Source organism: Penicillium waksmanii (assembly GCF_028829765.1).
Source record: "Penicillium waksmanii strain IBT 27052 chromosome Unknown utg000001l:1.0-4852451.0:1.0-4856178.0, whole genome shotgun sequence".
Taxonomy (NCBI): domain Eukaryota; kingdom Fungi; phylum Ascomycota; class Eurotiomycetes; order Eurotiales; family Aspergillaceae; genus Penicillium; species Penicillium waksmanii.
Window position 1 is genome coordinate 1,383,100 of NW_026643248.1, and position 26,048 is coordinate 1,409,147.

At 49.3% G+C, this 26,048-nt stretch overlaps 8 protein-coding genes across 8 annotated transcripts; 5 read left to right on the plus strand and 3 right to left on the minus strand.

Moving 5' to 3' along the window:
• Positions 1-2,469: 2,469 nt before the first annotated feature.
• Positions 2,470-6,323, plus strand: N7481_000499 (uncharacterized protein; the record flags this gene model as incomplete). The annotated part of the gene is made up of 9 exons (XM_057259718.1): positions 2,470-2,888; positions 2,940-3,049; positions 3,101-3,271; positions 3,332-3,356; positions 3,439-4,002; positions 4,060-5,159; positions 5,219-5,264; positions 5,320-5,433; positions 5,804-6,323. 9 exons carry the CDS (start codon positions 2,470-2,472, stop codon positions 6,321-6,323), a joined length of 3,069 nt encoding a protein of 1,022 aa, XP_057127550.1.
• Positions 6,324-6,907: 584 nt separating this feature from the next.
• N7481_000500 (uncharacterized protein) lies at positions 6,908-7,651 on the plus strand (the record flags this gene model as incomplete). Its single annotated transcript, XM_057259719.1, has 3 exons — positions 6,908-7,116; positions 7,167-7,374; positions 7,430-7,651. 3 exons carry the CDS (start codon positions 6,908-6,910, stop codon positions 7,649-7,651), a joined length of 639 nt encoding a protein of 212 aa, XP_057127551.1.
• A 2,187-nt stretch (positions 7,652-9,838) lies between these two features.
• Positions 9,839-10,426, plus strand: N7481_000501 (GNAT family N-acetyltransferase; the record flags this gene model as incomplete). The annotated part of the gene is made up of 1 exon (XM_057259720.1): positions 9,839-10,426. One exon carries the CDS (start codon positions 9,839-9,841, stop codon positions 10,424-10,426), a length of 588 nt encoding a protein of 195 aa, XP_057127552.1.
• Positions 10,427-11,384: 958 nt separating this feature from the next.
• On the minus strand, positions 11,385-13,029 carry N7481_000502 (ubiquinol--cytochrome-c reductase subunit 2; the record flags this gene model as incomplete). Its single annotated transcript, XM_057259721.1, has 4 exons — positions 11,385-11,480; positions 11,554-12,413; positions 12,529-12,703; positions 12,790-13,029. The coding sequence occupies 4 exons, from the start codon at positions 13,027-13,029 to the stop codon at positions 11,385-11,387; spliced, it is 1,371 nt and encodes a 456-aa protein (XP_057127553.1).
• A 1,015-nt stretch (positions 13,030-14,044) lies between these two features.
• N7481_000503 (uncharacterized protein) lies at positions 14,045-15,911 on the plus strand (the record flags this gene model as incomplete). Its single annotated transcript, XM_057259722.1, has 2 exons — positions 14,045-14,833; positions 14,892-15,911. The coding sequence occupies 2 exons, from the start codon at positions 14,045-14,047 to the stop codon at positions 15,909-15,911; spliced, it is 1,809 nt and encodes a 602-aa protein (XP_057127554.1).
• Positions 15,912-16,201: 290 nt separating this feature from the next.
• N7481_000504 (uncharacterized protein) lies at positions 16,202-17,242 on the plus strand (the record flags this gene model as incomplete). Its single annotated transcript, XM_057259723.1, has 6 exons — positions 16,202-16,223; positions 16,275-16,333; positions 16,387-16,453; positions 16,566-16,750; positions 16,873-17,135; positions 17,206-17,242. 6 exons carry the CDS (start codon positions 16,202-16,204, stop codon positions 17,240-17,242), a joined length of 633 nt encoding a protein of 210 aa, XP_057127555.1.
• A 956-nt stretch (positions 17,243-18,198) lies between these two features.
• Positions 18,199-19,947, minus strand: N7481_000505 (integrase zinc binding domain-containing protein; the record flags this gene model as incomplete). Its single annotated transcript, XM_057259724.1, has 5 exons — positions 18,199-18,670; positions 18,790-18,929; positions 19,047-19,101; positions 19,154-19,276; positions 19,427-19,947. 5 exons carry the CDS (start codon positions 19,945-19,947, stop codon positions 18,199-18,201), a joined length of 1,311 nt encoding a protein of 436 aa, XP_057127556.1.
• Positions 19,948-22,677: 2,730 nt separating this feature from the next.
• Positions 22,678-25,794, minus strand: N7481_000506 (putative cytokinesis regulator (Byr4); the record flags this gene model as incomplete). Its single annotated transcript, XM_057259725.1, has 3 exons — positions 22,678-23,237; positions 23,342-25,588; positions 25,671-25,794. 3 exons carry the CDS (start codon positions 25,792-25,794, stop codon positions 22,678-22,680), a joined length of 2,931 nt encoding a protein of 976 aa, XP_057127557.1.
• Between the last annotated feature and the right edge of the window lie 254 nt (positions 25,795-26,048).

Sequence of the window (26,048 nt, forward strand, 5' to 3'; positions counted from 1 at the left end):
ATTTTACAAACTCGGTGTCGGATCAAGCGGCATCGCCATTAAGAAAGGGCCAGTGCGTCAGGCTAAAAGCAGAGGCACAATTGTCGGTGGGGTGGGGAAGAGTAACGACTGGAAGAAGCGAGTCTCAACCATCACTCTTCATCTCCTCTTCCAGCATAATGCTCGAAACAAGGCATTGACCCGGTGGTGTCTATCATTCACCATATCCAGACTTCCTCAATGGACCCTAGCAGAGCGTGCCCCAGGCTGCAATATCAGAGTGAATGTTTGTACAGAAAATTCGCTCCTTTCTCGCCGTGTCCTCCTTTCTTTTTCCTTAACTTGCACTCTCACTTCTGCTTTCTTATTCCTCCATCTACCGTCGACTGTTTCACAAAGTACGGTACAGTGATCCCTTCACTGAACAGGCCTAAGCAACTTTGTTACCGATCTTTATGGTTGATTACCGTCTGGCTTCCCCAGGCACCCTCAAACATATGGGCTCTCAGAATTTTTCGAAGGACACCATGAGGTCATTGAGTCGTTGGCAAATCACTGGCAGAGAATCAACGAGCCCAATACACAGAATATTGCCTTCACCAAAGCGCGACACGAACGGAGCTTAGAAGATGAAGTGACCGTTCGAGGGATTCTGCATCGGCCTATGCCTATGTATATGTGCCCCTCGATCTTACTAAGAAGGCAAGCCCCATTTTTCGATTCTCTCCTGAATGCCATTGCTCTCATTCTAACTTGGCATTTTTCTATTGCCGTCTCACAGAATTCAAAAAAGCAACCGCAGTCAGAATTGCCCAGGGCATGGAATATTCAACGGAAGAATGGAGCGTGGGTCATTTGCGTGCTCAAATCTCGCGAGACAGGGTACTTATCACAAAATACCACATAGTAGAGGCAAAACCCGGGACTGAAAAGCAAATGAAGTCAAGGATCTCGCTAGGAACGGTACTCGGCCTACAAGTATCCTCGGCTACAGTGATGGTATGGTCTGAGTGAAGGCCAACATCACGGGTGATAGAGGCAGAGTAGACCATCGATCCGGGCCGCCATCGAGAAAAGTCTACAAGGGCCCTTCGCCGAAACTAACCTTGTTGGTCGTCTTCCATTCGACATCTATTCAAAGGGATATTGGCTGTCGTCGGGTTATGGTTAGATAACTTGCAGCTAAAATCAAAAATGCGGAAAAAAAAAACATTGTTGAATTCAACTTGGACCAAGTACAAATGTCAGTGTTGCGGAGATGAGTTTAAGCGAACAGATGGCTCGGGAAACCACTGACCGTATCGTATCGCCTTAGACAGAGCTCGAACATTGCGCGAGAGTGTCTTGGACCTTGAAGTCACCCGCCGTACTTTGTACGCGACCTTGTGAGAATTGACGAGCAGATAGACGCTATCCGGAGCAGAGATTTCTTCTAGAGGAACACCTTGCCCTCATTTGGTGTGTACCTGTTCATTAAATATTGTATATTATCAACTATATGAACTATATGGTACTGACCATCGCACACAGATCCAACAATGGGGTGACCTGCGGGTTTTGAGCGGCATAAATGGCAGACAACTTGCGGCTTAGTCTGAAAGTCCTCATTTAGCAACCTCGCCGGCCGCATCCTGATTGACTTATGGCCACGGTGCCCCATACCTCGCCAGAAGTCTGATCCACCGGGTGATATTGTTTTATCATGATTTTCTCCCAGGAGGTAATTGCGAGTGTTGCATTCGACGAACAGGGTCATCAAGGGCTTGACAGAATGCAATCTTTCAAGAAGTCGGCAGTAGTGCATTGTGGTTTTGGCCCATGAGTTCGTGTCCTTCAAACAGCAATGTTTACCTTCATTCCTGTTTGAATGCCACGAACTCGTGGACCAAAACCACAACGAACTACTGTCGGCGCATGCCAGCCTTGGTCGTTTACAAAAGCCGATCCATGCATACATTCGACGATCCAAGTCCAGATCCTCTGTTCTCCGCTCGCTATTGACACGGCCTTGGCCTCACTATGAACGATCACCTACCTTAACCTTCCAGCTCGGCTGCTTATTCCGCTGTCTTGGGATGGGCGGCATACTGAGACGCTGTTTCTCGATAACAACTGCTATGTACCTCATTGCACGGCCATCTTCTTGAGAAATCCGGATTGTATCGTTATAGATGGAACTCTTCCTCCTAGATAAATTCAACGTCTCCGCCCATCAGCATGCTCCATCAATTATAAGCCATCTGAGTCAACCTAAAATATTGCTTTGCTGTTTCCGGCCCCGGTCGAAGCCTCACTGTAGGAATGTTCAGTCAACGCGGGGTGACGAGATCGGCGGAGGCCCGTGTAAATGTGTCCAAGCTGAGGGGGGCGGAGTAAGGTTTTATGAGGCTCAACTTGCGCCACTCAATTTCTTAGAAAGAGAAACGGAGCCGCCCCTCAGACGGTGGGTTAAAAAAACTCATCCACCTTAGAATTGATTTTGATTTCCTAATGGACCCTCTCTCCATCGCTGCTAGCGTGGCGGGATTGCTCAGCTTGGCAGGATCGGTGATCTCGACCGGGTACGCGCTTGTATCCAAGCTCAAGACGCGTGGAGATAACATCACAGCGCTGGTGAACGAGATCGCGGCCTTCTCTGGCGTCTTGGTCGGCGTCAATACTCGGGTGGTCGCTGCAGGTTCTAACCTGGTCCCTTTCGCCCAACCGACTGGACACACGATTGAGCAGGCCATTGAGGCCTGTAACCAAAGCTTGCAGGATGCAGATAAACTCTTTAGGTCTCTGGAAAGTACGAACACTTTTAAATTGCTGTTGAAGGGGGATGCGACGAAATACCAAACCGACGAGATTATTGCTCGGATCGAGCACTATAAGAGTCTTTTCGTCTTGTACTTACAACTTGAGAGCGGGTGAGTACCAAGTAGCTTTTCTAAGTGGTAGCATAACTCACAAATGGATAGTGTCCAGTCCGACATATTGGGGAAATCCTTGGTGGAAATTAAGGGGCAACTTCAAAACCTACACTCTGAACAGAAGAAACTCAAAAATGATATTGACACGACAGAAGCCAGTATGAGTACTCCAAGATGATGTATTAATACTTAACGCTGATCATGAGAAGAGAAAAAGCGAAATGATATCTTTCAGTGGCTTGGCCCGACAACAGACACCGAGCATGAAGATATTTGCACACAGAGATACCCTGAGTCTGGAAATTGGCTGCTTGCAAGAGAGGAACTCGAGACCTGGCTTGTCTCCGACAGATCGTCTTATCTTTGGTTGAAGGGAAGTCGTAAGTAGGATACGTTATTTGTATTATCTTCAGCATTCTAAGACACTAATTCCAGTATAGAAGGAACTGGCAAGACGTTTATCGTGTAAGTACTGGTTCCAAACGCAAATTTCTTCCATCTTCTCTCCAATCGTTATAAGTGGCTGAAGCCTAGATCAATCACACAGCTCTAAAGTTATCGAAGCCACTGAGAGATTTGTTGATGGTGAAGATCAAATGGCACTCGTGTATCACTACTGTCGATTCTCCAATGCCGCACCGCTGACGCCAGAAAGAGTTGTTGGGGCAATGATATCCCAGCTGTTGAGGCGAAAGGGGCAAAAAGCTCCTATTCCACAGTCACTGATTGATCTTCATGAAACTTATTCCCGAAAAACTACCTATCCCAGTATCTTGAGCTTGTCTAAGATATTCGGAGAGATATGCCATGGTCTGTCAAAGGTTTTCCTTTTTATCGACGGCTTGGATGAGCTTTCCGATCGGAAAAGTATCACAGAGTTTCTTCGACAACTGGAAAATTTGTCTCCTGTTGTGAAAAGTCTTGTTGCTAGCCGGCCGGAGGTTGACTTAGAAACTGCGTTCGAGTTCTATGGGGCTGTGACCGTGACACCGGCTGATAACATCGGCGACATTGAGCAGTATGTCCGTCATCGAGTCGGGCAACTACAGCTCCAGGAACAGAAAGAAGCTGAGGAGCTCATTCAAATTCTCATACAAAAAGCGGATGGCATGTAAGTGTATTGTGTTTTTTTTTTCTCTGCGGCTGTTCCGAGCTGATTTTATCTCAGGTTTTTGTGGGCAGTATGCCAGCTGGATCGGTTATCCCGTGTTAGGACCACGATATCTAAGGAACTTGTCCATGGCCTTCCAGACGGCCTTGAGCAGATGTTTGAGGCCGGGCTTCTCAAACTTGGTAAATTAGACCGGGAGCTTGCCGTGGAGATCCTTTGCTGGCTTATGTACTCTCGACGTCCTCTCGGCGTTGAAGAGTTAGTTGAAGCCATTGCAGTGAAGCCAGGCACTGAGAACCTAAAACAGCTGCAAAAAAACAAACTCCGACGCATAACTGATGTCTTTGAGATATGCGGAAGCTATATCAGGCAATCAAATCTAACAGGCCACTTGTCACTTGCCCATTACTCAATTTATGAATGGCTCTCCTCGAAAGAGCTACCATCTGGGCGCAGAAATCAATTCTTCCTTGAACCCTACATTTCAAGCATCTTGCTGACACGAACTTGTGCCATATATCTCAGTTTTGAGGACTATGGCACCAAATTCTTCTTGCAAAAGGTGAAAGATTGTTTAGCTATTCAGCAAGGTGGCTCAGACCCCCTCATTTTGGCCCATAGTCCATTCTTAGATTACGCATCGAGATACTGGGGGTCACATCTTACCGATCACGAGGATAAAACGCCAGAAGCTGCGCTCAGTGCCTTGGATGCATTCTTCCGACTTAAACGGAATTTCAGCGCTTGGGTCGGCATTGCACGCTATCTTTACGGGGAACACAGATACCCCGTAGGAATGGCTCCAATTCACGCCGTTGCTCTTCACAATTTGAGGTGTTTGGCTTACTATGCGCAGCAAAGTGATGGTTTTGACTTACATCTAACCACGTCAGATGGAAGGCTGCCACTCCATATCGCTCTTGAGAATGATAACAGCAAGATAATTGACATGCTAATACCTAATCATCCTTTCCTGAACTTCTCTGATATCCAAGGCAGATGCCCCATTCATATTGCAGTTCAGACCGGCAACGCAAAAGCTATAGCCCGACTGGTGTCCAATGGTGCTGACGTGAACGCTGCCTTGCCAGATGGAAGCACAGCTCTGTCCATGGCGATAGAGAACAGGTGGGATGAACTTGCACACTCTTTGGCAGGTAGTTCAGGCCAAGGTACTCTTAGTGAAGGACGATGTCTGCTACATGTTGCTGCGCAGTCGGGCAGCCTGCTATGGACGACCTCCCTGCTGCAATATCACTCAAGTATGCTTCATGCTCGAGATTTCAATCAATGGACACCGCTTCACTATGCAGCCAGTAATGGTCACCTCAAAATTATCGATACATTGGTGCTTTCAGGTTGCTTAGTCAATGCGCCGGATGAAGAGGGCTGGACTCCTCTACACGAAGCTATTCGCGGTCGTCACTTCTTGTGCGTTTCTCGCTTGCTCAAGAAACACATTGCGTATCCAAAGGCCATGCTCCCACCCCGATCCCTTTTCCCCCCTCCCCCCATCACACGATCGAGGCATCAAATGGCGGGCTCATCTTCACCTTCGCGTCCAAGCTTTGCCTATACGCGGACTTCTTTGAGTGAAAGACAGAAGTTTAGAAAGACAAGCGCTCCTACACCTTTACTTCCGAGTTCTACCTCTACGTCAGAGTCTCGAGTGTCTCAATCTTCGGAGCCTCTGAAGATCATATCGGCGCCTTCACCCTTGCTTCTGGCCGTTTCTGTTGAATATCTTGAGGGGGGTTCAACTTCTCTTAAGTCGTATCGATGAGAGTGAGCGTATAGGTAGGGTCTCTGAATGCCTCAAGCCAGCGCTCGAACTTTCGGACACGTCCATCTTGGACACTCTCCTGCTTAGGGCTAACAGCTGGGAACTCGAAAGAATTCTCCCTGATATTGCTGCCAAGGATTCTGAAAGCACAAAGACGGTATTAAAGCGAATTTGGACCAACCACAAAGCCCACGAGAGCCTCGGAAATGCGGTCAAAGCTGGGAAATTCGGCCTTGCCCAGTTTATTTTAACAACATGGGATCTTCCGGAAAAGCGAGAACTAGATGACTTATTTCGGGAAGCAGAGTGCAGCGATATATATGAAGGGAGGGAGGAGCTTCTCAAGGAGCTTCTCAAACACACCATGTCCTGCGGCGTACGGGAATTAGCTGCTGGGCATGACTGGCCTTACAACTATGATAAGTCTTACAACTTTGCTAGGTCTTACAACTATGCTAGTAATGCCCAGGTGACGACTGACTTTTGGGGCCTTTCTGACTCTCAGGACACAGATGTCAATAATTCTGCCATTGGGTAGTTTTAGATTAGGAAAGCCGGGGATTGGGGTGGAGTTGACTTGCAATGCTCCTTTGAATGCCACCATGGTTTTCCTTTTTCACCATGTCTTTGAGATATTCCAAGTTTTCATTAAGCTTTCGTTGTGTCATCGTCGCCAGACTGGACATTCTTCTTCTGATCTCTGATTGTCTCTTCTGCCTTACGTTTTATGTATCCTTTGTTGAATTTATCTGCTCTTTATACTTGGTTTTAGAGTCCGTCTACTAGTAACTTATTGTGATTATCTATTCTGATATCCTACTTCCCTATCATGGGTGATGAGTTCTTTTTGTGTTTGGCAAATTGTTGCACACTGTGTGTTATGTGTATACCACGTGATCGTAGAAGGAATGAATTCGTCCTGGCTAGTTTCTAGGTAAAAAAGAATAAACTCAGTTACCATGACTCTGTAGTAGCACAGAGCTGTGTTCTGACTTCGTGGGGGCAGAGGCACGGAGATAAGCCAAAGCCGAGGATAAATCTGAGCTTATCTCACCTGACACAGGGAACTTAGCGGCGACAATACCAAATCTGCAGTCCTCTACTTTACCATTCGACAAAACAATGAAAGTAATTCTCGCTGGTTCAACCGGCTTCATTGGCCGCGAAACCCTCAATCAATGTCTACGAAATCCTGCCATTACCTCTGTGGTAGCTCTTAGTCGACGCGATCTACCAGCCCATGGAAAACTACAAGTGACACTAATGAAGGACTTCGTTTCATACCCCGCCTCTGTCCGTGAGAATCTTAAAGACGCCGAAGCTTGTATCTGGTAGGACTGCTATTCATGATCATTATATCGCCTACTCATCCACCTCTTAGGACAATCGGTTTGATCCCTAGCACGGCATTCAAGGATGACGACGGAGCAACCGCCCGCCGGGTCAGTATAGAATACACCATGGCGGCGGCGGAAGCATTTGAAGAAACCTGTCAGAAACCATTTCGCTTCATTTATGTTAGTGGTGCTGGTGCGGAGCAGGATCAAACGAAGTCGCTCTGGGTTATGGGAGACTACCGAAGGATTCGGGTATGACACCTTTGTTACAGAGTCTTGATCCTAGAGTACATGCTTACTTCAAAAGGGTTTGGTAGAGTCTGAGTTATTAAATTTTGCGAAAGCACATTCTGACTTCACGTCGTATATTGTGCGGCCTGCTATGGTGATTTCAAACGAAGTTACATTGCACAGTCTTTTCTATAGGCTTGGACCATCTGTGCGTGTCGATGCGATTTCTAAATTCATGGTGGAGCTGGCTGTGAAGGGTGACGATAAGATCGTTTGGGAGAACTCGGAGATAAAGTAGACCTCGCCAAGCGCGGGTTTGGGTTGGGTTTTCGGTTTCTTTACCCGCCCACGGGCAGCCTAACTCGAGTTTTGACCTTGTTGATTGATAAGTGATGCTGTTGATTGATAAGTAATGCTTCGGTGTTCATGTTATTGAGGAGAGTTGATTGTATTGTGTGTTGCTAGATACAAGTTGGCTGTTTGTACTCTCTAAACCTTGGTACTCGTCGAAAGGCGTTTTTTGCAACACCACTATTGCGATAGCCGCAGAGCCGGAAGCAAATGCAAGCCCATATTTGGCTTGTTCAAGTGCTGCCACGGATCTTTCAAAATCACTCCGGTTTGGATTTGCTTTGCGAGGGTACACGCACTCTCCTACCGTATTGTCAGCGGCGGCTTGCGCATATGTTGATGACATGGTGATAGGCATGGATACTGCGCCTGTTGCTGGGTCATATTTTCAGTGGCCAGTATGGAAAGCTTTGGTATCAAAGTCGCTGAAACCTAACATCAAAGGGTCAAGATTATCAAGCGGAGGGCTAACGGTCTTCTCAATCTCGAGTGGTAAATTGTGGAACTTGCCAGGCCCTGCACTCAATCTTAACACCAAAGATGACACACTTGAAGCGCTTGACTGGTCACCAACAGAGATGCTGCTGTTGCTCCCGATGGAAAGATTTGGAGATGAGTTCGAGTCTTGTGAAAGCTGCGAAACAAGCAGTAGCCTCTGGGGCCGCATGCTTGGGATCTTAGTCGAATAATCTTGGCGCTTGCGGCGCTGACGCCGAATATCTGACATTCAAACTTTGGTTCGTGAATATAATTAATTACCACCCTAGATAGCTCCTTCTGCGCTTAGGATTGCCAATTCGGATTGCTGGAGTGCTGAACAAACCTTCTAAGAGTTGCAATTTCTAGGATGGCACTTCTATCAACTTTACCTACTCCACATGCCACAGTGTCCTTCTGGCTCAGTGAATGCAGTTCAACCCTCGTCGTCGCTCGTCAGTCATAACTCCGGAGGCTGACTCCCGTAAAGAGCCCCTGGTCATAGTAGAATGCATGAAGGGACCACAAGAGAAGCACAGACAGTCGCGAGGTGATAGGGGGGGAAACTCGTGACCGGGAGACAGATAAGAACTGCAGGGGATGAAGTTCTGCGATATCTTAGCTGGCTCGAATATTCATGTCGCCCCTCATGTGCGTTCCCTGGTAACCTGTAAGCTTGATTTAACTCAACTTGATGAATGCAGGGATCTGCCAATGGTTATAGGTCTAAGATTCGCTGCGTTCCGGTGGCTTGGATTATAGTGGGCATTAGGCAACCTGGGCGAAGCAAATGCTGTCATGTAATAGGCTTATCAAGGATAAGTTGTGGAGAGCTGTGATCCTATAAGATTGGCCCGCTTACTTCGATCTCCGTCGAAAGCCTGACACCGGAACGATGGGATATAACTTCAGATACTTACAATATCACAACCGACTTAAGCAGCAATCCTATAGGCACTGTACTGATGTCAGTTTTTGATTTTCAGAGCTACTGATAATGTAAGAAAAGGAGAGGTGGCAAGAGCAGGTGGGAGAATAAAGGACTGTTGTGATACATACCACTATTCCAATCCAAGTAAGGCTATTCTTCCGCCTGCCTGGCATCAATCGATGTATCTTGGTGAGCCATAGTAGCTTACAGTAGTTAACCAATGATACTTCTTCACTATTCTTTATCATTTTAATCTAGAATGGTATGTACACCCACCACTGTATGGATGGAACATTGAGACTGGCCTCAAAATTCTTGTGCCGTACAATGTCTGAGTCGGGCAGAGTAAAAAAGGGTTGTCTAAGTCCATTTCTATCCTTTCCCCTGCTAAGATTCAATACTGGAGCGCGCTAGATCTGTCACATGAAACATCAGCTTTATGAGTACGAGCTGAGTAAGTTTTACATGTATTGTTACACCACCAAGACGAACAACGCCCAATAATGTCGTCTTAACTCAAGCCCACATACTATATAGGCTAAGCGGTCTTGTTCGTATTGAATAATGACTCACTAATAAACTTGCTCCTGGAATCAGGCAGCCAGAGCTTACTGACGAGAGAAATACCCTTTATAAATATTCTCGTCTCGCCTTTTTAGACTGACCAAGATATCGGATCTCTACTACTTGTCCCACAGCTTCAACTAGCGCCTCTAGACGGTCGCAATGGGTCCTTTCCCATTGGAACCCTACCGTTCCACGCGTCTCCTCTATCGCGCACCAGAGGACAACCCAACAGACGATGCATTCTTCCAAGCTCTCTATGCCGACCCTTCAGTCGGATCTATGGCTTCCACCGCCCTCATACGCCCGCTCAGCACCAAGGAGCGGAAGGAGTTGCGAGCAAAGCTCGAAGCTATAATGTTCATGTCAGTCATGATATGTATCATCCCAGATGAGGGCTCCGATAAGGTGCCCGAGACAATTGGTGTGATCTCATTGAAAGAGCAAGCTCCTGACTTCACACATAATCGCACACACGAGCTCGCGATTACTATTGCGCGCCAGTACCAGGATAAGGGGTATGGGCCTGAGGCTATCTCGTGGATGCTGGATTGGTCATTTTTGACTGCGGGGCTGCATCGCGTTGAGCTAACGGTCTCCGAGTGGAACGAGAGGGCACAGAAGGTGTACCAAAAGCTTGGCTTTGTACTTGAGGGACGGAGGAGGGAGTGTTTGTGGAAGGGTGGGAGGTGGTGGGATCTTATCCATATGGGCATTTTGGCGCATGAGTGGAAGGCTGCTGGTTCCTAAATGCTTATTGATGAATGGGATAAATGGGGGGGTATTTTCCGGGCTTAGTATGATGACAGATTTGATTCGTTAAAGCGTACTTCATCGGCTGCCGAAAGACTACTTTTTGCCTAATTGCCTTCGTATCGTGTATCGGACAGGGAGTCTTCTCTTAGACACCCGTGTTATCATAACACTGTTGTGTCTCTAAGCCTCCTTTGAAAGCCCGGGGATCGGGGTGAAGTTGAAATCCCATCCATTTATTGATAACATCATTGTTTGCCCTTTTTATTATGCTTTTAGCATTTTTTCAAAACAGTTTATACTTCATGAAACCGTCGTTGTGTCATCGTCGCCAGGCTGGAGGTTCTTCTTCTGATCTCTGATTGTCTGTTCAGCCTTACGAAGTTGAATAGACTCGGTTCCCCTCAGGCAATGGCTGTGTATGTAGCGCAGAGCTGTGTTTGGACTTCCTGGGGGCAGGGGGACAGATTGTCACAATGATCTGATCACAGAGAGATTATTAGCTAGCTCTTATCGGCCATTCAATCATTGATATTTCATAGCTTACTGTACACAGTTTATTACTGATTAATTAGAGCCATCCGATATGAGTTTCACAAAAGTGTACTTCCCAGATCTTGCAAGGGAGAATGGAAAGTTTTAGGGTTTAAATTGGTGTCGATTTCATTTGGGGTGATCAAAAACCACGCATGCATGAGCTTCTTTTCTACTATGCAGGTTCTTTTACACTTGGAAACTTCGAATCAAAGCCCGCCTAGACCTAGTCTAGTCTAGGTAGGCTTCTCATCAAACTGCACTGCTTCAAATAAGGTACAATTGTATTACAGTCAACTACACCCTTGAAAACAAAGGAGATATTGGCAATGAATCTAGGCACAAAGTGGTCACATCAAATCCAACGAGGAAACACGCTTTTCCCTCGATCTAGGGGTTGTATGGTATACAAAAGGGGTGTTTAAACGGTGAGGCCAATGTCCTCGGCGTAGGGGAGCTGGTGGACGTCACCGACGCTGATGAGGGTAGCCTTGCCGGAGAGGAAGGACTGAGCGGTCTGCAGAAAGAAGAATTAGTAAATGAATGAAATCAAAGATGGACCTGGAAAGGGGAAGGGAATTAAAACATACATCCTTGACCTGCTGCTCGGAAACCTTCTCGACGGCTTGGGCAATCTCGCCAATCTGGTAGGGCTTGCTGCCGTGGACCAGGCCGGAGCCGGTGGCCTCGAGACCAGTGTCGAGGGTCTGCAGGGACTCCAGGGCACGGAACTTGGCCAGGGCAATGGCCTTCTTGATGTCCTCGCTGGCGACCTCGCCGGCGGCGGCCTTCTTGAGAACGTCAACGACGTTCTTGCTGGCGGCGGCAATCTGGTCAGCCTGGCCGGTGAGGGTGACGGTGAAAAGACCGGCGTCGGAGTAGGCGAGGTTCTTGGTCGAGATGTTGATCTGGTTGAAGTCCTTGGTGGCCTGGGACAGAAGGGAGAAGCCAGGGGTCCACTTGATGGTGGACTCGCCGCCGAGCAGAGCAGCCAGGACGGAAGCCTCGGCCTTGAAGCCAGCAGTGCCGAAAGCGCTGGAACCGGGGAAGGCGATCACGACAGAGTTGCCGGCCTTGGAGGGAATGCGCTGCTCACCGCCGAAGTACTTGCTAGCCTGGGTGGGCTGGACCTTGTACTGGCCGGAGGTGGCACCGGCGGGGAGATCCTTGAAGAACTGGCCAACCCACTTGGTGACATCGGCAGAGTTGGGGCCAGTGGCGACAAGAGCGACGTTGGACTTGGCGTAGGCGTCCTGGGCGAATTGGGCCAGGGCATCGCCGGAGACGTACTTCTCGTAGGGGGTGCTCTGGGAGGGGGTCTGGGCGGAGCCCAGGCCGCGGTGGAAAGCGACACCGTGGGCGGCATCGACGGCAACGCTCTCGGGGTTGGAGTAGACAGCCTGCTGCTTAAGCTTGAGGAGATCGCTGACAACCTCGCTCAGTTCGTGGTCTAAATGTCAAGAAGAAATTGTGTCAGTGAAACCACTCTCCAATTGCTTTTGGTCTCCATCTCCATTTCCATTGTTTCCTTGCTATCCCCGATCAGCTAGGCGGAATTAACTCACCGGCGAACTTGGTCGAGCTGGCAACCTCAGCCAGGAGCTCTGTGAAGTATGGAAGGTCACCCGAGAGGAACTTGGCGCGGAGGACGACGTTTTCGCGCGAGTGGGAAGCGGAGATCTCGCCGCCCAGCAGCTCGACCTCACGAGTGATCCGCAGAGCGGAGCGCTTGAGTGTAGTCTATCGAATCGAACAGATCGTTTAGTATGAAAAAGGAATTGAATGGCGATGGTCAATGGATGACCGCGGGGGACCGAGGGACCGACCTTGAAGGCAAACTTCTCGAGGGCATCGGAGAAACCAGGGAAGGGCTGGTAACGGGAACCGGCCTTGGCCACAAGGGCGAGGGTACCGGTAGCACCACCAACCTCACGGTTGGCGACCTTCACGCCGGAAGCCTCGGAGACGTCGTACTGGAAAGTCGGGTTGGCAGCAGAGGCCATGGCCCGACGGCCGGCGGCGAGCGCACGCGGCGCATTTCGGCTGATGGAGGACCGCGACAGCATTGTGCGCCGGGGTCAGTGAAAGGAGAGGAGAAGAAAATTAGTAACCCACTTGGGTTTGAAAGGGTGGGGAGGCAATTGAGGGGAGGGATGAGGAGAGATGAAGTCGACCCCCGTCGACGACGAAAAGCTTCGAGGCGGTTTGATTACTCAGTCGCTGATTGGCCAGAGTGACGAGTCGGGCGGAACCGGAAATACTTCTCGGAGGAGCTGTACCTACAATATAAAACATATACTCTAAAGCCAGCATTTATAATTTAATGATTGCTTTACAGATATAAAGATAGATTATGTATTCAGTTATTCAAAAATCTGTTTAATTACTATGCAATTGCATTGAGATCCAGGGTACCAGGGTAGATGGCAGGACTCAGTATCAGTGTAGCTGCCATGTTGAATATCAAACTGGTTATTATTACTATAATAATTTATCCTATGCTCCAGTACTTATTTGTGCGAAATCCCTAGTATACTGAATTCATCAACTCTTCTCTTTATCCCTTATACTCTATTTCCTTCCCTCCTGCATGTCATTCACTGCATCCTACCCCGGTCCAATCAGATCAGCTGATCAAGCACGTGACTGATAAGGAAAAAAGTGCCCGCCATCTCAAACGTTCACAGCTTCACGACTACATTCACACACTCTATGAATCTGTCGCGGTGACCTTAAACGCCCCTTGCGAGCATCGGAGGCGGGTAGGCATTCATAATTCACCAAGATGTTGTCTCAGGTTCGGGAACCGCTGCCCAGAATGGTCCAAGATCCAACTATTGACGCATAGCTACAGCACGCCGTGGAGCTCTGCACGCTCCTCATTGAAGATAACTTTGGAGAGCTTTTCGCGGTGAGTGGACGGCAAATCTGCCATTTTATTGATCTCCGGGTGGGTTTGCTAATGAGTGTGACGGACAGCGCATTTTCTCAACCTTACAACGATACGAACGCTTGACCCTCCCCCGATTAAGATTCTACTCCGGCCTCTCAGAACGCCAACTCCGCCATGGCCTTACTGCCATGATCCAGCAACACCTCGTCTTCCACTTCACCTCCGTCGACGATGGCAATACCTACTACGAAGCTAACCCCGAAGCGGCATATTACCTCGTTCGCTCTGGGAAGATTCTCCAACTGATCGAAGAGAGATTGGGTGAATACGCTGCTAAAGTCATGGAGGTGATTATGTTTCTTGGTCATGCTTCTATTCGGCATTTGCAGAGTATTCCTGAGCTTCAGACTATTGGGGTTCCTGTGGCACCAAAACCATCAGTGCAGACGAATGGAGTGTCACATGAAGAAGACGGCGATGCCGAAAATAACGACGCTGAAAACAACGAGATGGAACTTGAAGGAGAAGAAGAAGGCGCGCAAGAAACCAACGGCGACGATATTCCCGAAGCGAAACCCGCACCCTTTCATTCTACGCTCAAGGCTCTCGCGTCGCATGGGTACATTCTTCGAGTCAAGGATGCTATTTTCCAAAGCCCCTCGGATAACTACCTTGATGCTCGACGAACTGTTTCCGCGAAATCGGATATCAAGGCGTTGAAGGGGAAGAAACAGGAAGAGGCGATTGAATCTGCGACAGCCGATCTCGTGAATGAGCGCACCGACTACGATCTTTCGGAAAAGTTTATGTATAATGGTCTTCCCAGAGGAGTGAAGAGGAAAATTACCAATGGAAGTTCTGGAGCAGGCAACAAACATGCCCGGACAAATGGCGTTAATGGTCATCATGCTGATGATGAGGACGAAGAGAATGACTGGTCTGAAGACGAGGATGGATTCGATAATATCCCCATGGAGGTAAGCGCCTAAGACAAGACCGTGGTACAAAGTGTAACCAGCTAACCGTCATCCGCAGTCTGGCCTAATCGTCCGAGTCAACTACGAAAAACTAGACGTTGCCCTTCGAAACGCCCGCTTCGTCGATCTAGCTGAACAAGACGCCCCTGACGCAACAGTTGAAGTCTACGAAACTCTCCTCCGCCGCATCGAATACGCAACCCCCCGCTGCCGCACCGATGGACGAAAGAAAGACATTCCGCGCGAAGGCGAAGAAGGAAAACACCACTCCATCCCAATCGAAGTCATGAAGATCGTGAAAGACCTCGACCCAGACCTCGATCTAACAGGAGCAATCGGGCCAGTGGACCCTCAGTCTTCGTCCACCGTAAACACACGCGGCAAGAGACCGCTGGAAAACAGCGTTAACGGCACCCACGACGAAGACGAAGACCGGAACTCAGTCTTCACCCGCATGACAGAAGTAAACCAACACCTCAGCCTCCTCTCCCAACCACCCTACAATCTCGCCGAGAGCCACACATCCGAAGGAATAAAGTGGTACGTATCCTTCCGTGACCTCGCTCGGAAACTCCGCCACCTGGAACTGGAGCGAATGATCGAATCGCGCTACGGAGACGTTGCCCTCCGCGTAATCCGCGTCCTCCAAGCAAAAGGCAAACTCGACGAAAAACGCCTGCAAGAAATCAGCCTTCTCCCCATGAAAGATCTCCGCCAAACACTGGCCACCATGCAAAAGGGCGGCTTTGTCGATTTACAAGAAGTCCCGAAAGACGCGCAGCGACAGCCTTCCAAGACGATTTTCCTCTGGTACTATGATACAGATCGCGTGTGTAGTTGTATTCTCGAGGATACGTACAAGGCCATGTCACGCACGTTGCAACGGATTAAGACTGAGCGCGAACGGGTGCGGGATTTTCTGGAGAAGACGGAACGCACTGATGTTAAGGGGCATGAGGAGCATTATCTTACTGAGCTTGAATTAGTGGATTTACAGCGGTGGAGGGATCTTGAGGCGCTTTTGCTGACGGAGGTGGCGAGATTGGATGATATGGTTGCTGTGTTTCGGGATTATTGAGAATAGCTATGACTGATACAGCAAGAGAAAAGGGTTAAGGAACCATTTGCATCTGTTACATTATGAGCGACGAATACATTGAAGTCAGTGGTTATCAGAAAAGAAAAGTAGCTGTAGTTCCCATGTAGTCTCATAGTTCTCATGTGGAGCTCCCGCCTGGCCCCGGCGCGTCGTACCTGAAATGCGGAAATGCTGAAATGATCGGCAGTTTCGTCCCCCTTCCGTTCGCTTTCGTGTCAACAACTCTTCTTCTTCCACCAACCCCATCTGCGCAACTCACATCCGACACCATGAATATCTTCAGGTTGCTAGGTAATTATTGCCTCGAATTTTATCCCTTGACAATATACTGATCCCGGCCAGCCGATTTCTCCCACCTGGCGTCGATCTTCATTCTTCTCCAGAAGATGAAGTCGTCCAGCGTACGCTCCTCCAACCTCCTCCGAGCCAGATCGTCACTAATTCCATGTCGCAGAGCTGCTCTGGTCTATCATTCAAGTCGCAAGTGCTATACCTGCTGGTTTTCGTCACTCGTTACCTAGGTGAGATAGCTTGCCACCTGTCACCACCCCACACAGTTCCTCCGCAGTACATAGACTAACAAGGTGGCCTTTTCTTTTTTTCCGGTATTAGATCTCTTCTGGACCTTTACAGATTCGCTGTACCTCACTACATTCAAGCTCCTCTTCATCGGTTCCTCGGGTTATATCATCTACCTCATGCTCAATGATTTCAAGCCAACGCACGACCCGAACCTGGATACGTTCAAGGTCCAATATCTCCTGGGTATCAGCGCAATCTTGGCCATCTTATTCCCGCACGACTATCGCCTTTCTGAGGTTCGTTCATTACCCCAAATCATACCCCGAAGGAGGTCAATTTGCCGACAGCTTCCGGAATGGGAAACTACACCTCATGCTCAATATAAGAGAAAGAGAGCTCCTTATTAACCCATCAATAGATCCTTTGGACATTCTCCATCTGGCTAGAATCAGTCGCCATCCTGCCCCAACTATTCATGTTACAGCGCACCGGTGAAGCAGACACAATCACTACACACTATCTATTCGCGCTGGGAATCTACCGCGCTCTTTATATCCCCAACTGGATGTATCGCTACTTCACTGAGGCTGCTTTCCAACGATCGTTCCAGCCTGTTCCTATCGTTGCGGGAATTATTCAGACGCTGCTCTATTCGGATTTCTTTTACATCTATTATAACAAGTGAGTCAGGGACGGGGTTGCAAAGCACTAGGGCACTGATATTGCATTGATATTCTAACACATTTACTAGGGTGCTGAAAGGAAAGAAGTTCTCTCTCCCCGTGTAAACTCACTCTCGACAACAAACGATGCGAGAATAGTGACAGTGGCGCGCGGCATGAGATCCCGATAGAGCCACAGCCACTTGTTTACATTCTATCTTACTCACTCACTCTCCCCGCGTCGCCGGTTTCCCCCCACCTCCATCCATCCCCCGTGTGGTCTGATCCGAGGCAACGGGAAAGGCATGGGAAGGCAAGGCAGGGCAAGACTAGGGTTTCCATTAACGCACCTGGTATGCCTAACTTAAGTTCCGGCCTTTGTGTGCGGGTGTTTGATCCGAGATCTGAATTTATGAATTGATGCTTTCACTTTCACTTTGTGTGTGTACCCGGAATCCTTCGACCCAAACTCGAATTTGAATTGATGTACGATGTTACCCCCCTGGTTCTCTTCTTTCTTTGTTCAAGTTCTGTGATTCGACTCGGCTGTCAGTCTGTCTGCCCGTCGACACTTAGGTAGTCTTTTCTTTCTTTCTTTTGAATAAAAAGCGAAATGTCATAATAACTTGAAGATGCGTTGTGTTTCATTATGATGTCATTCCGATTGAGATTCTACATCGTATCTGCAAAACTCTCTTCAGCTAAATAATTCCTTGTCAAGACTCGAGCTTTTCCAGGTTCCAAATCCATTCCCATTCCCATTCCCATTCCCATTCCCATTCCCATTCCCATTCCCATTCCCATTCCCATTCCCATTCCCATTCCCATCCCATCCCATTTCCGCAAGGAATTATTGTTTTTTCCGGTTTTTATAATTTCGCAACCCGCAATGTCCAATACATATAAATTTCTCCTAAAAAAGCAGCACTTTTTTTACTGAATTTTCACACCGGCGGTCAATATTATTACAGCCCTGCAGGTAGTATATATCAGCCGCCCTCGTTTTGCCCCCTTTCTTTTTTGTCACGTTTGTACCAGTCCTAGGTAATTGGGGATCCAGGTGTGTTGGTTTTGGACGGGCTTCAATTCAAAAATCCCTTTGTGTCGTGCGTACCATGAGGCGCCGAGACATACCCCCCACCGTACGTCAACTGAGACGGCGGCACCGACATATCAGGCGAGAAAGGGTCCAAAGTCCCCGCAATCGAATGCGGCAGTCCATGGTAAGGGCGATGGTGTAGTCCTCCTCCTCCTGCGCTGCCTCGTCCCTGTAATCCCTGATGCTGATCCATTGACCACCCACCACCACCACTATGACCATGCATCTGCTGGGCGAAGTAATCCGACTGAGCCCGATCAAGGCCAGCCTGAGTGCCGAAGTTCGATTCGCGGCGCGAGATCGGTGGCGAGGGCAACTTTGGCGAAGATCGAGGCATCATTTCTAGTCTTGGTGAACCTCGGCGGGAGTTTGGCGGTGTTAGGCGTGAGCCTCCACGGCGGACTTGGCAAGTTGGGCAGATTTTGACGAAGCGGGATATTAATTCCTTGGGAACCCTGGCAGGAAAAAATAGTTAGTTATAGTCCAATCAACGGGAGGGAGTTGCCCTTCTAAAGAGTGGTTTGCGGCTTGAAATATAACGTTATATAGACAGAGCCTACTAGTTACTACTTACCAGGAATAAATCCGCCGGACCTGAGCAGAGGTCTTATCCCGTCCACCGTGCTGACATTGTTGATGAGCTTTAGTGAGGATTTTAAACAATTTCTCACGAATTGCAACGGGCTTGCCTTCATGGCAGATCATTTTCCGGCACTGAAAATCCCCATTATCATTAGCATTGTCTCATTGCTTGCGTGATGCGTGATAGATGTATGCAAATGCAAATGCAAGCATACACGCACGCATATATGTATGCATGTATGTACCTACCTCAGTCGTACCCACACCCACAGTCGTAAGCTTGAACATCTTTTTAACCCAGAATCTACATAGTTTAGCGTTTGCGAAAGATTGAGTTGAGGGGGTACAGGACATACCGAAACTGGGCAGATTCAACAGCAGTATCTTTGGGATCGATCAAAACAGTTCGAATGTTCCGTGCTCGTTTAGCGTGAATCAAGGCCTTGTCTTGCTTTTTCACAGAGAGATCATCGACATAGCTAATGGGGAAAATCAATCCAAATTAGCAGTGGACTATAAAACCCCTCCCTCCCTTTCCCTTTCCCAGAATTATACCAAGGGAAAAGAAAAACGAATTCGGTGTGCAAAAGCACAAGTCATCATCATCGCCACAGCTCATTCATACATACCTTTGCATCAACTGATCAAACTCCTTAACATCAGGAAACCCATTCAAAGCCGGAATAACCGCCTCAGAAAGCATCGTCCCCTCATTCCTAGATTCCTGATTCTCAATCTCAGCCTCAAAGGCCTCACGAAGCGGCAGATACCGCGGCGACTGCATATACCGCGATTGAGCCATGTACTGCGAATGTGAGTGCGCATGCGCATGCGAGGGCGGGTGGTGAAATTTCATATCTTCATTCGTGGACATTGAGGGAATGGTATGATCTGAAGCATATTGCAGATGTTGCATACCCTGGGCGGTTAGAGTTGGCTGTTGTCCGTATGTTGGGCCACCACCGGCGCCGCCGCCAAACTGGGAGGCACCGTATGGATTGGAGAAGGATTGCTGAGGGAAGTGGTACGAGGCTGCTGAAGCGGAATTGAAATCGTGGGGTTCTGGGTGGTTGTAGCTTACGCCTGAGACGATTTGGGAATTCATTAGATAGCTTTCATTAGCATCGTTTCGTCTTGAGTAGCTGCTCATCGCTACTGGAGTTGGATGGACTTGGTGGCCCCTGCAAATCGAGAATTGGAGGAGGTGGAGGGTGATTGGGAGGGATTCAATTGGATTGGATTCGATACTCCTAACCCCGAGTGTTGTGTGATGTTTGGGTTGAGGAGGGAGGGGAGTGGAGTGGGAGAAAGAAGCCAGCGGTTCACAATGACGATGAAGAGTGATTGAAAGAAAGAAGATTTAGTGGACGACGAAGAAGATAGGTGGTGATGATGGAAGGATTTGTTAAAAGAGGAGATCTGATGGATTATGTAGATGTAGATTTGTAGAGTTTAAAACCACTGACGATCCCAGGGAACATAGGACATTTAAACAAAAGTCATGAAGACATCAACAGGGTAGGTAGTGGATTGGATGAATTAAATGGGACCCGCAAAGGAGAGGAGACCCCCAGGCGAATCTTGCAGGACATGACCGATGCCCAAGAAAGGTGCACGAGACCATGTCTGTCTAGACAGAGTGTAGGCAGGCAGCAGAAAGTATCAGAGGGACATCCCTGGAGGAACCACAGCAAATATTTCACAGAAAAAAGAAACGATAGACGCAGGCGAGTCGAGTAGAACTCTGTCAGGTACAGCCAGAAATGGTACTAGCTAGTTTACAGGGAATAGCAATAGCATGTACATAGCATGGATGAAGGGCGAGAAAAAAAAAAGAATAATAAATTACTAATTATATTTTCTATTTTGGTAAAAAAAAGAAATCAGAAACGGCAAGAAGGAGCAAAAAAAAGAAACGTCAACCATCTGCTTTGACTGGGGTTCGCTGTCGAATCTTTCCGACCCACCGAGGGAAATAGCAAGATGAAGGAGCAGGGCAGGGCAGGGCAGAGCAGGTTGGTTGATACGACAGCGCACAACAAGCAATGGTGATACGGATTCCTACTTCGATGCCCGGCGCCACCATTTGCCTCATGAAGAGAAGCCACGTTGGGCGAGGCCGCGAGGACGAGGGCGAGGGCGGCGAGGGCCAGCTCGAGGCCACCTATAGGGTGGCTACCTGGAAGTTTGAAGATTGGATCGGCTCCCCAGAGCCCAAGACATCACCGATAGTACCGGGGGGGGCGATCATAACCTCCCCGACACATTTGTTGCGGAACAACATTCGTGCCGGACATCAGAGGCGGGGAGGCGAATTATTCCTTGCAGGGCTTTGTTTCTGCAGGTTTGCCATCTGTCAAACAAAAAGACGGGGCTGGAGATTGCTCCGGCAAAGGTCCAAACCAAACCAAACCAATCATGACATGCAAGTAACCGTGCCGGAAGGGACATGGATTGGGGGTTTGAGGAGACGAGAGAAGCAGAGCGGCGGCGGCAGTGTCAGTTGTTCCAGCCGCTCTAACTAGCTAACTAGCTCTAGGGCATACCCTCACTGGCGCCGCAAGCTTGCGGCGCGCATGCCATATGTGCGGGGGTGAGGGGGGGCAAAGACTAACTAGACTGAGGCCTCTGGTAAAAGCAGAGAGGGAAGATTCTAGGGCAGGAATGGGGGCCGGCCTCGGGCGAGTCTTCGCTGCGAGTCAAGACATGACATCCTGGTCAGGCCTGCTGTCCCACCAAGCCAGATCGTGTGTTGTGCTGTCAGCGAAGAAGTCGACGTGACCTTGACGTGGCGTTGATGCCAGGGCGAAGTGGATTGGGTCTCCGTTGACGGGCAATCAATGCAGCATGCGGGATGGCAGGATTGCATGCGTTTGGCCCGTCCGCGACAGGTGAGACACCGTGTTCGATGCACCTGGCGTTACGGACCCTCGCAGCGCTGGCAGTTCGGAGCCGGTCGTGAAGCGAAAGGGGGGAAGGGTGGGGGGGAGCCTTCGAAAATCGAAACTGTCATCTTTCTTTTTCCCGCAAAGATGGTCCTTTCCAGCGTTATACAATCTATTACCCGCAGTGTCACTCTGTGAGTTCCCGATCAGCGTGAGCCGTCCAAACCACCGGGTGAAGGGCAGAGAGAAGGCAAGGCGCCTAAGCACAGCAAGGGAAAAAAAAGAAAGGAAAAGGGGAAAACAAAGCCCTGGTCTTCTCTTAGATGTCTAGAGTCCGAGTGTGTTTCGGATCTGCCTGGGGAAGCCAAAAGACGGTATAGGGAAGTGAATTCCCCCCAGGGATTACCAACATGGATACTCCCTGTTGATCGGGGCCGTACGAGGCATGGACCCGGTGAGAAGAGGAGGTACGATGAAACTTGACAGGTGAAAAAGAAGCACAAGAAATTTGCCTGAATTAAGGAGAAGAGGGAATTGAGAAGAGAGGGAGGAGTGGCAGAGATGGAGTGAGTGGGAGGTTGAGGAGTTTGAGTTCCGCCTTGCCCTAATGAGATCTCAGACCTCAGACCTCTTCTTCTCTTCTTCTTCTTCCCCCAATGAAAGGAAGAACAAATTATGTACTTCTCCAAATGGATGATAAAAAAAGAATAAGAATAAAGACGAAAAGAATCAATCAATCAATCAACAATAACAACAATGATATAGTTACAGGTTTCCAACCGTAAATTCGTTTGGCTAGTTTCATTAAGGCCAATGGTAGAAGGGGGAAGGGGGAAGAGAAAATCAATCATCGAACGCATCGAACGTCCGCTCGCCTCCAGTCATTAAGTTCATGTATCCATATTCAAAACTCTACCACAGTAGCCAGGGCACTGAACCACCGAACACAGTGCATTACCACGCCGCGGGAATCCAATCCTCCCCTAAGGCTAGGACTAAGCCGTACCATCGGCCACCAGGTCACGAATCGCCCATCGCCAATGTGTTTCACGATCACTGCGGTCACGGTCAGAGCCTACCCAATTGTCCACTTTGCGTTTCCATTTCTCTTCCTCGGCCCGTTGTCGTCGAATAAACTCCGGCCCGACATCGAATTCCTCGGTGATAGGTCCTTCGTCGGAAGATTCACCCGCGCTGGGTTCTCCAGTAGTGCCAGTGGAAGAGGGGTTCAAATCATTCATCGTCGTCGAGGTTCGCCCAACTCCAACAACTTTGTCCTCCAAGTCATCCAGACCCGCAAACACATCATCCTCGTCATCAGGCTCAGGTGCTGCGGGTTCCTTGGACTGGGACTTGGCTCGAAGCCAGCACATGCGGTGGGGGTCAAAAACCATACCGCCCACCGTCTGTACATTTTGTACAGCCCCTACGTTGGTAATAAGGGCGGGCGCGGGTTTCGGTGATCTTGAGGCGACAGTATTGTCAAACTCTTGCACAAGATTTTCATTTCCTTCCCAACGGTAAGTGTTCGGGTTGTACCGCATGCCTCGCACGGCTGGATACAATGGTCAGTTTCAGTTTCAATCCTCGCCGGGCAAACTAAATCAAGGGTTTGTGTTTTTTTTTGTGTTTGGGGGGGGTGTGGCTGATCTGACTTACACTTCGATTCTTGGACACCAGCCCCCATGGGCTTAATTAAGTGAGGTTTCGAGTTATTTTTGGCATCCGATCTAGTCTTCCGGCTTCGTACAGACGCTGCATTTGGAGAGAGGCGAGAGATGGGTTGCGGTTGGGGTTTCCAATTAGAATTGAAAGAAGAAAGCGGAGTCGTATCCCTATCCCGGTGGTTGTTCAAGTTCCTGCTGCCCATAGAAGCAATGCGTTGTTCTCTCGCATTGCGGGACGCGTTCGTATCACGGGCAAATCTAGGTATCGAGGTGGGCGGTTTTGAAGTTGACGGGGGTGTGGAAAGTTGGCCTTGGCCTTGGCCGGGACGGGGAGATTCGGCAGGGGGAGTATTGCGGCTCTGGCTGAGTTTGGCACGCACAGATCGAGGTGCGCCTCGGCCGATGGGGTTTTTTGTATATTTGCTTTCTGTGGAGACAGATGTTGGCAGGTCATCGAAGGACTCCAGTTCAGTGCCGTCTCCAAAATTACGTCGCTTCGTCGGTCTGGTGAGAGTACGCTTCCCGGACGGGGACATCGTGTCCGTACTGGTTTCTCCTAAACTCAAGCGGTGACCGTCTGAACGATTTGAACGCGAGAGCCGTGAGAATGTACCAGTCGGACTCAAGAGATCGCTAGAGCCGTCCGAGTTGGTACGCCGTGAGGACCGGTAGCTCTTGACGCTGGCATGGTGTGATTGTCTTTCTGATGCGCCAGCGGGAAGAAATGGTGCTGGCGGCCTGCGACTTGAGGGTCTTCCGTCGTTGACTGTGGTGCGGTCGACCGGTGTTTTGGGTCTACCGAAAGAAGATCGAATATATCCATCGGGGTGGGATGGTGATCGTTGCGAAGCCTGTACTGATTCCGCATTCTTGATTCCTCGAATTGATGGCAACGACCTCTTGGTTCGGAGTGTCCGGCCCGGTGTATTAGAATTAACAGCTGGAGCGGGCTCCCTGGAGGGTCGCTGCCCAAGAAGTCTCCTAGTCGATGATGGGGTAGGTGTTGGGGAGGTGGAGGGCGTAGTAGAGGTCGGAAGACTGGACACTGAGGATTGGGCCGAATGGCCGAGTCTAGATTGTGATCTCCTAAATTTGGACAGGGGTGCGCCACTCTCAGAAACGGTTTCGAGGTGGGTTGAATGTGTTCGCTCGTGACCCGATAACCGTGGAATTCGGGTACGTGGAGATGTTGATGAGTTGGTGAAGGTTAGGGTCGTGGCGGGTCGGCGTGTTGGGCTCGTGGGCCATTCCGTCTTGCATTTAACATTGGGATTCAATGCCAATTTGCCCGAAGAAAATGCGTTGCCGCTGTCAATTTCAATTCCACTGAAAAAGTCATCGGCCTCCGACGACTGTGGAGGCTTTGGTGTCTCTTTGGGCTGAACCAAGTCATCGGCGGCTTGTACCTCCTGTCGTTTCTTGAGAGAGGCCGTGAAATCGAGTGGCCCTTCTGGGAATACAATGCCATCAAGTCCGTCATCTTCACTCCCCCCTGTTATGCAACTTGAAACACTGGGACTTGCGATGGATATGGATGAGCTTGGAGCAGACCGACCATCTCTCGTAGTACCACCAACCCGTACACCGATGCTGCCTTCAGACCATTCTAAATCGAAATCCTCAAGCGTTGGACTAGAAACGCCTGTGTGCTGTTTCCGATGGGATAGCTGAAGAGGCTGGTGGTCAGGAGGAAGTTCAAACTCAAGATCGAAATCATCGGCCTCTGGTTCCTGAAAATTGTTTGCCCTGGCTCCGCTCATGGACTTCTTCTGCGGCGACCGAGGAACCGGAGATCTTATGGTCGGCACGGCCTGATTATGGTTATGATTAACAGGGCTGTCATTCTCATCCTGATATTGTTCCAGACCCGTAAAAGCCGATTGGAGGCGAGTGGAAATATCTTCGTGCCAGATTGGCGAGGCCGTTGTTTTGATCGGACTCGTAGCGGCCGAGCTTACTTGCCGTAAACTTTCCGGGAAGGTGGTATCTTGCGGAGTCCTGAGTTCGAGAACAGTATCTGGATCTGGAAGCTCCACATCTTCGGACCAATCGTCGACAAAGGTTCGCTTTTGCTTTCGAGTAGATAGACGTTTAATAGCACCCCCAATGAGAGCCGAGCTGGGGATATCAGCTGGAATGGGGATACCGGCATGTTTCGCGGATGCAAGCGCTTCTTCTTTCGAGAACTCGTCGTTATCCTGTAGAAAGACCTGCCAGTCTTCGTCACCGGCATTGGAGTCTCAGGTCTGAGCGCGCGGAGCGGCGGGAGGAGATTGAGTCGCGGTGTCCGGAAGGTCGAAATGAGGAATTGGTTATGGAACCGGCGCTGGATGTGGCCCGAAACTGGATACCCTCGTTGAATTGAAGATCCCCATCATCATCCCAGCACTCAATGGTTTCTTCTATATCGAGCCGTGGCTGGTGTCCCAATGACTCCATGGCCATGGTGGGAGGAGCGTGTTGGAGAAGGGAACGGGGGAGACGCGGCGTTCATAAAATAGTTTGGAGGGTTCCCAAGTTGGTGATCAGGAGGTAGATCTGGAGCTTTGCGACGCTGATAATAGGCGAGAAGGTCGAGAGTAGAACGTCATGCCGTGTCGTTTCGTTTTCGTTTTGCGAGAGAGTTCGATCAGGGAGGTGGGAGGCTGTCAGTGCGACCACCCTAAAGTGGGCAGATCAGATGGGGGGGGGGGGGCTGT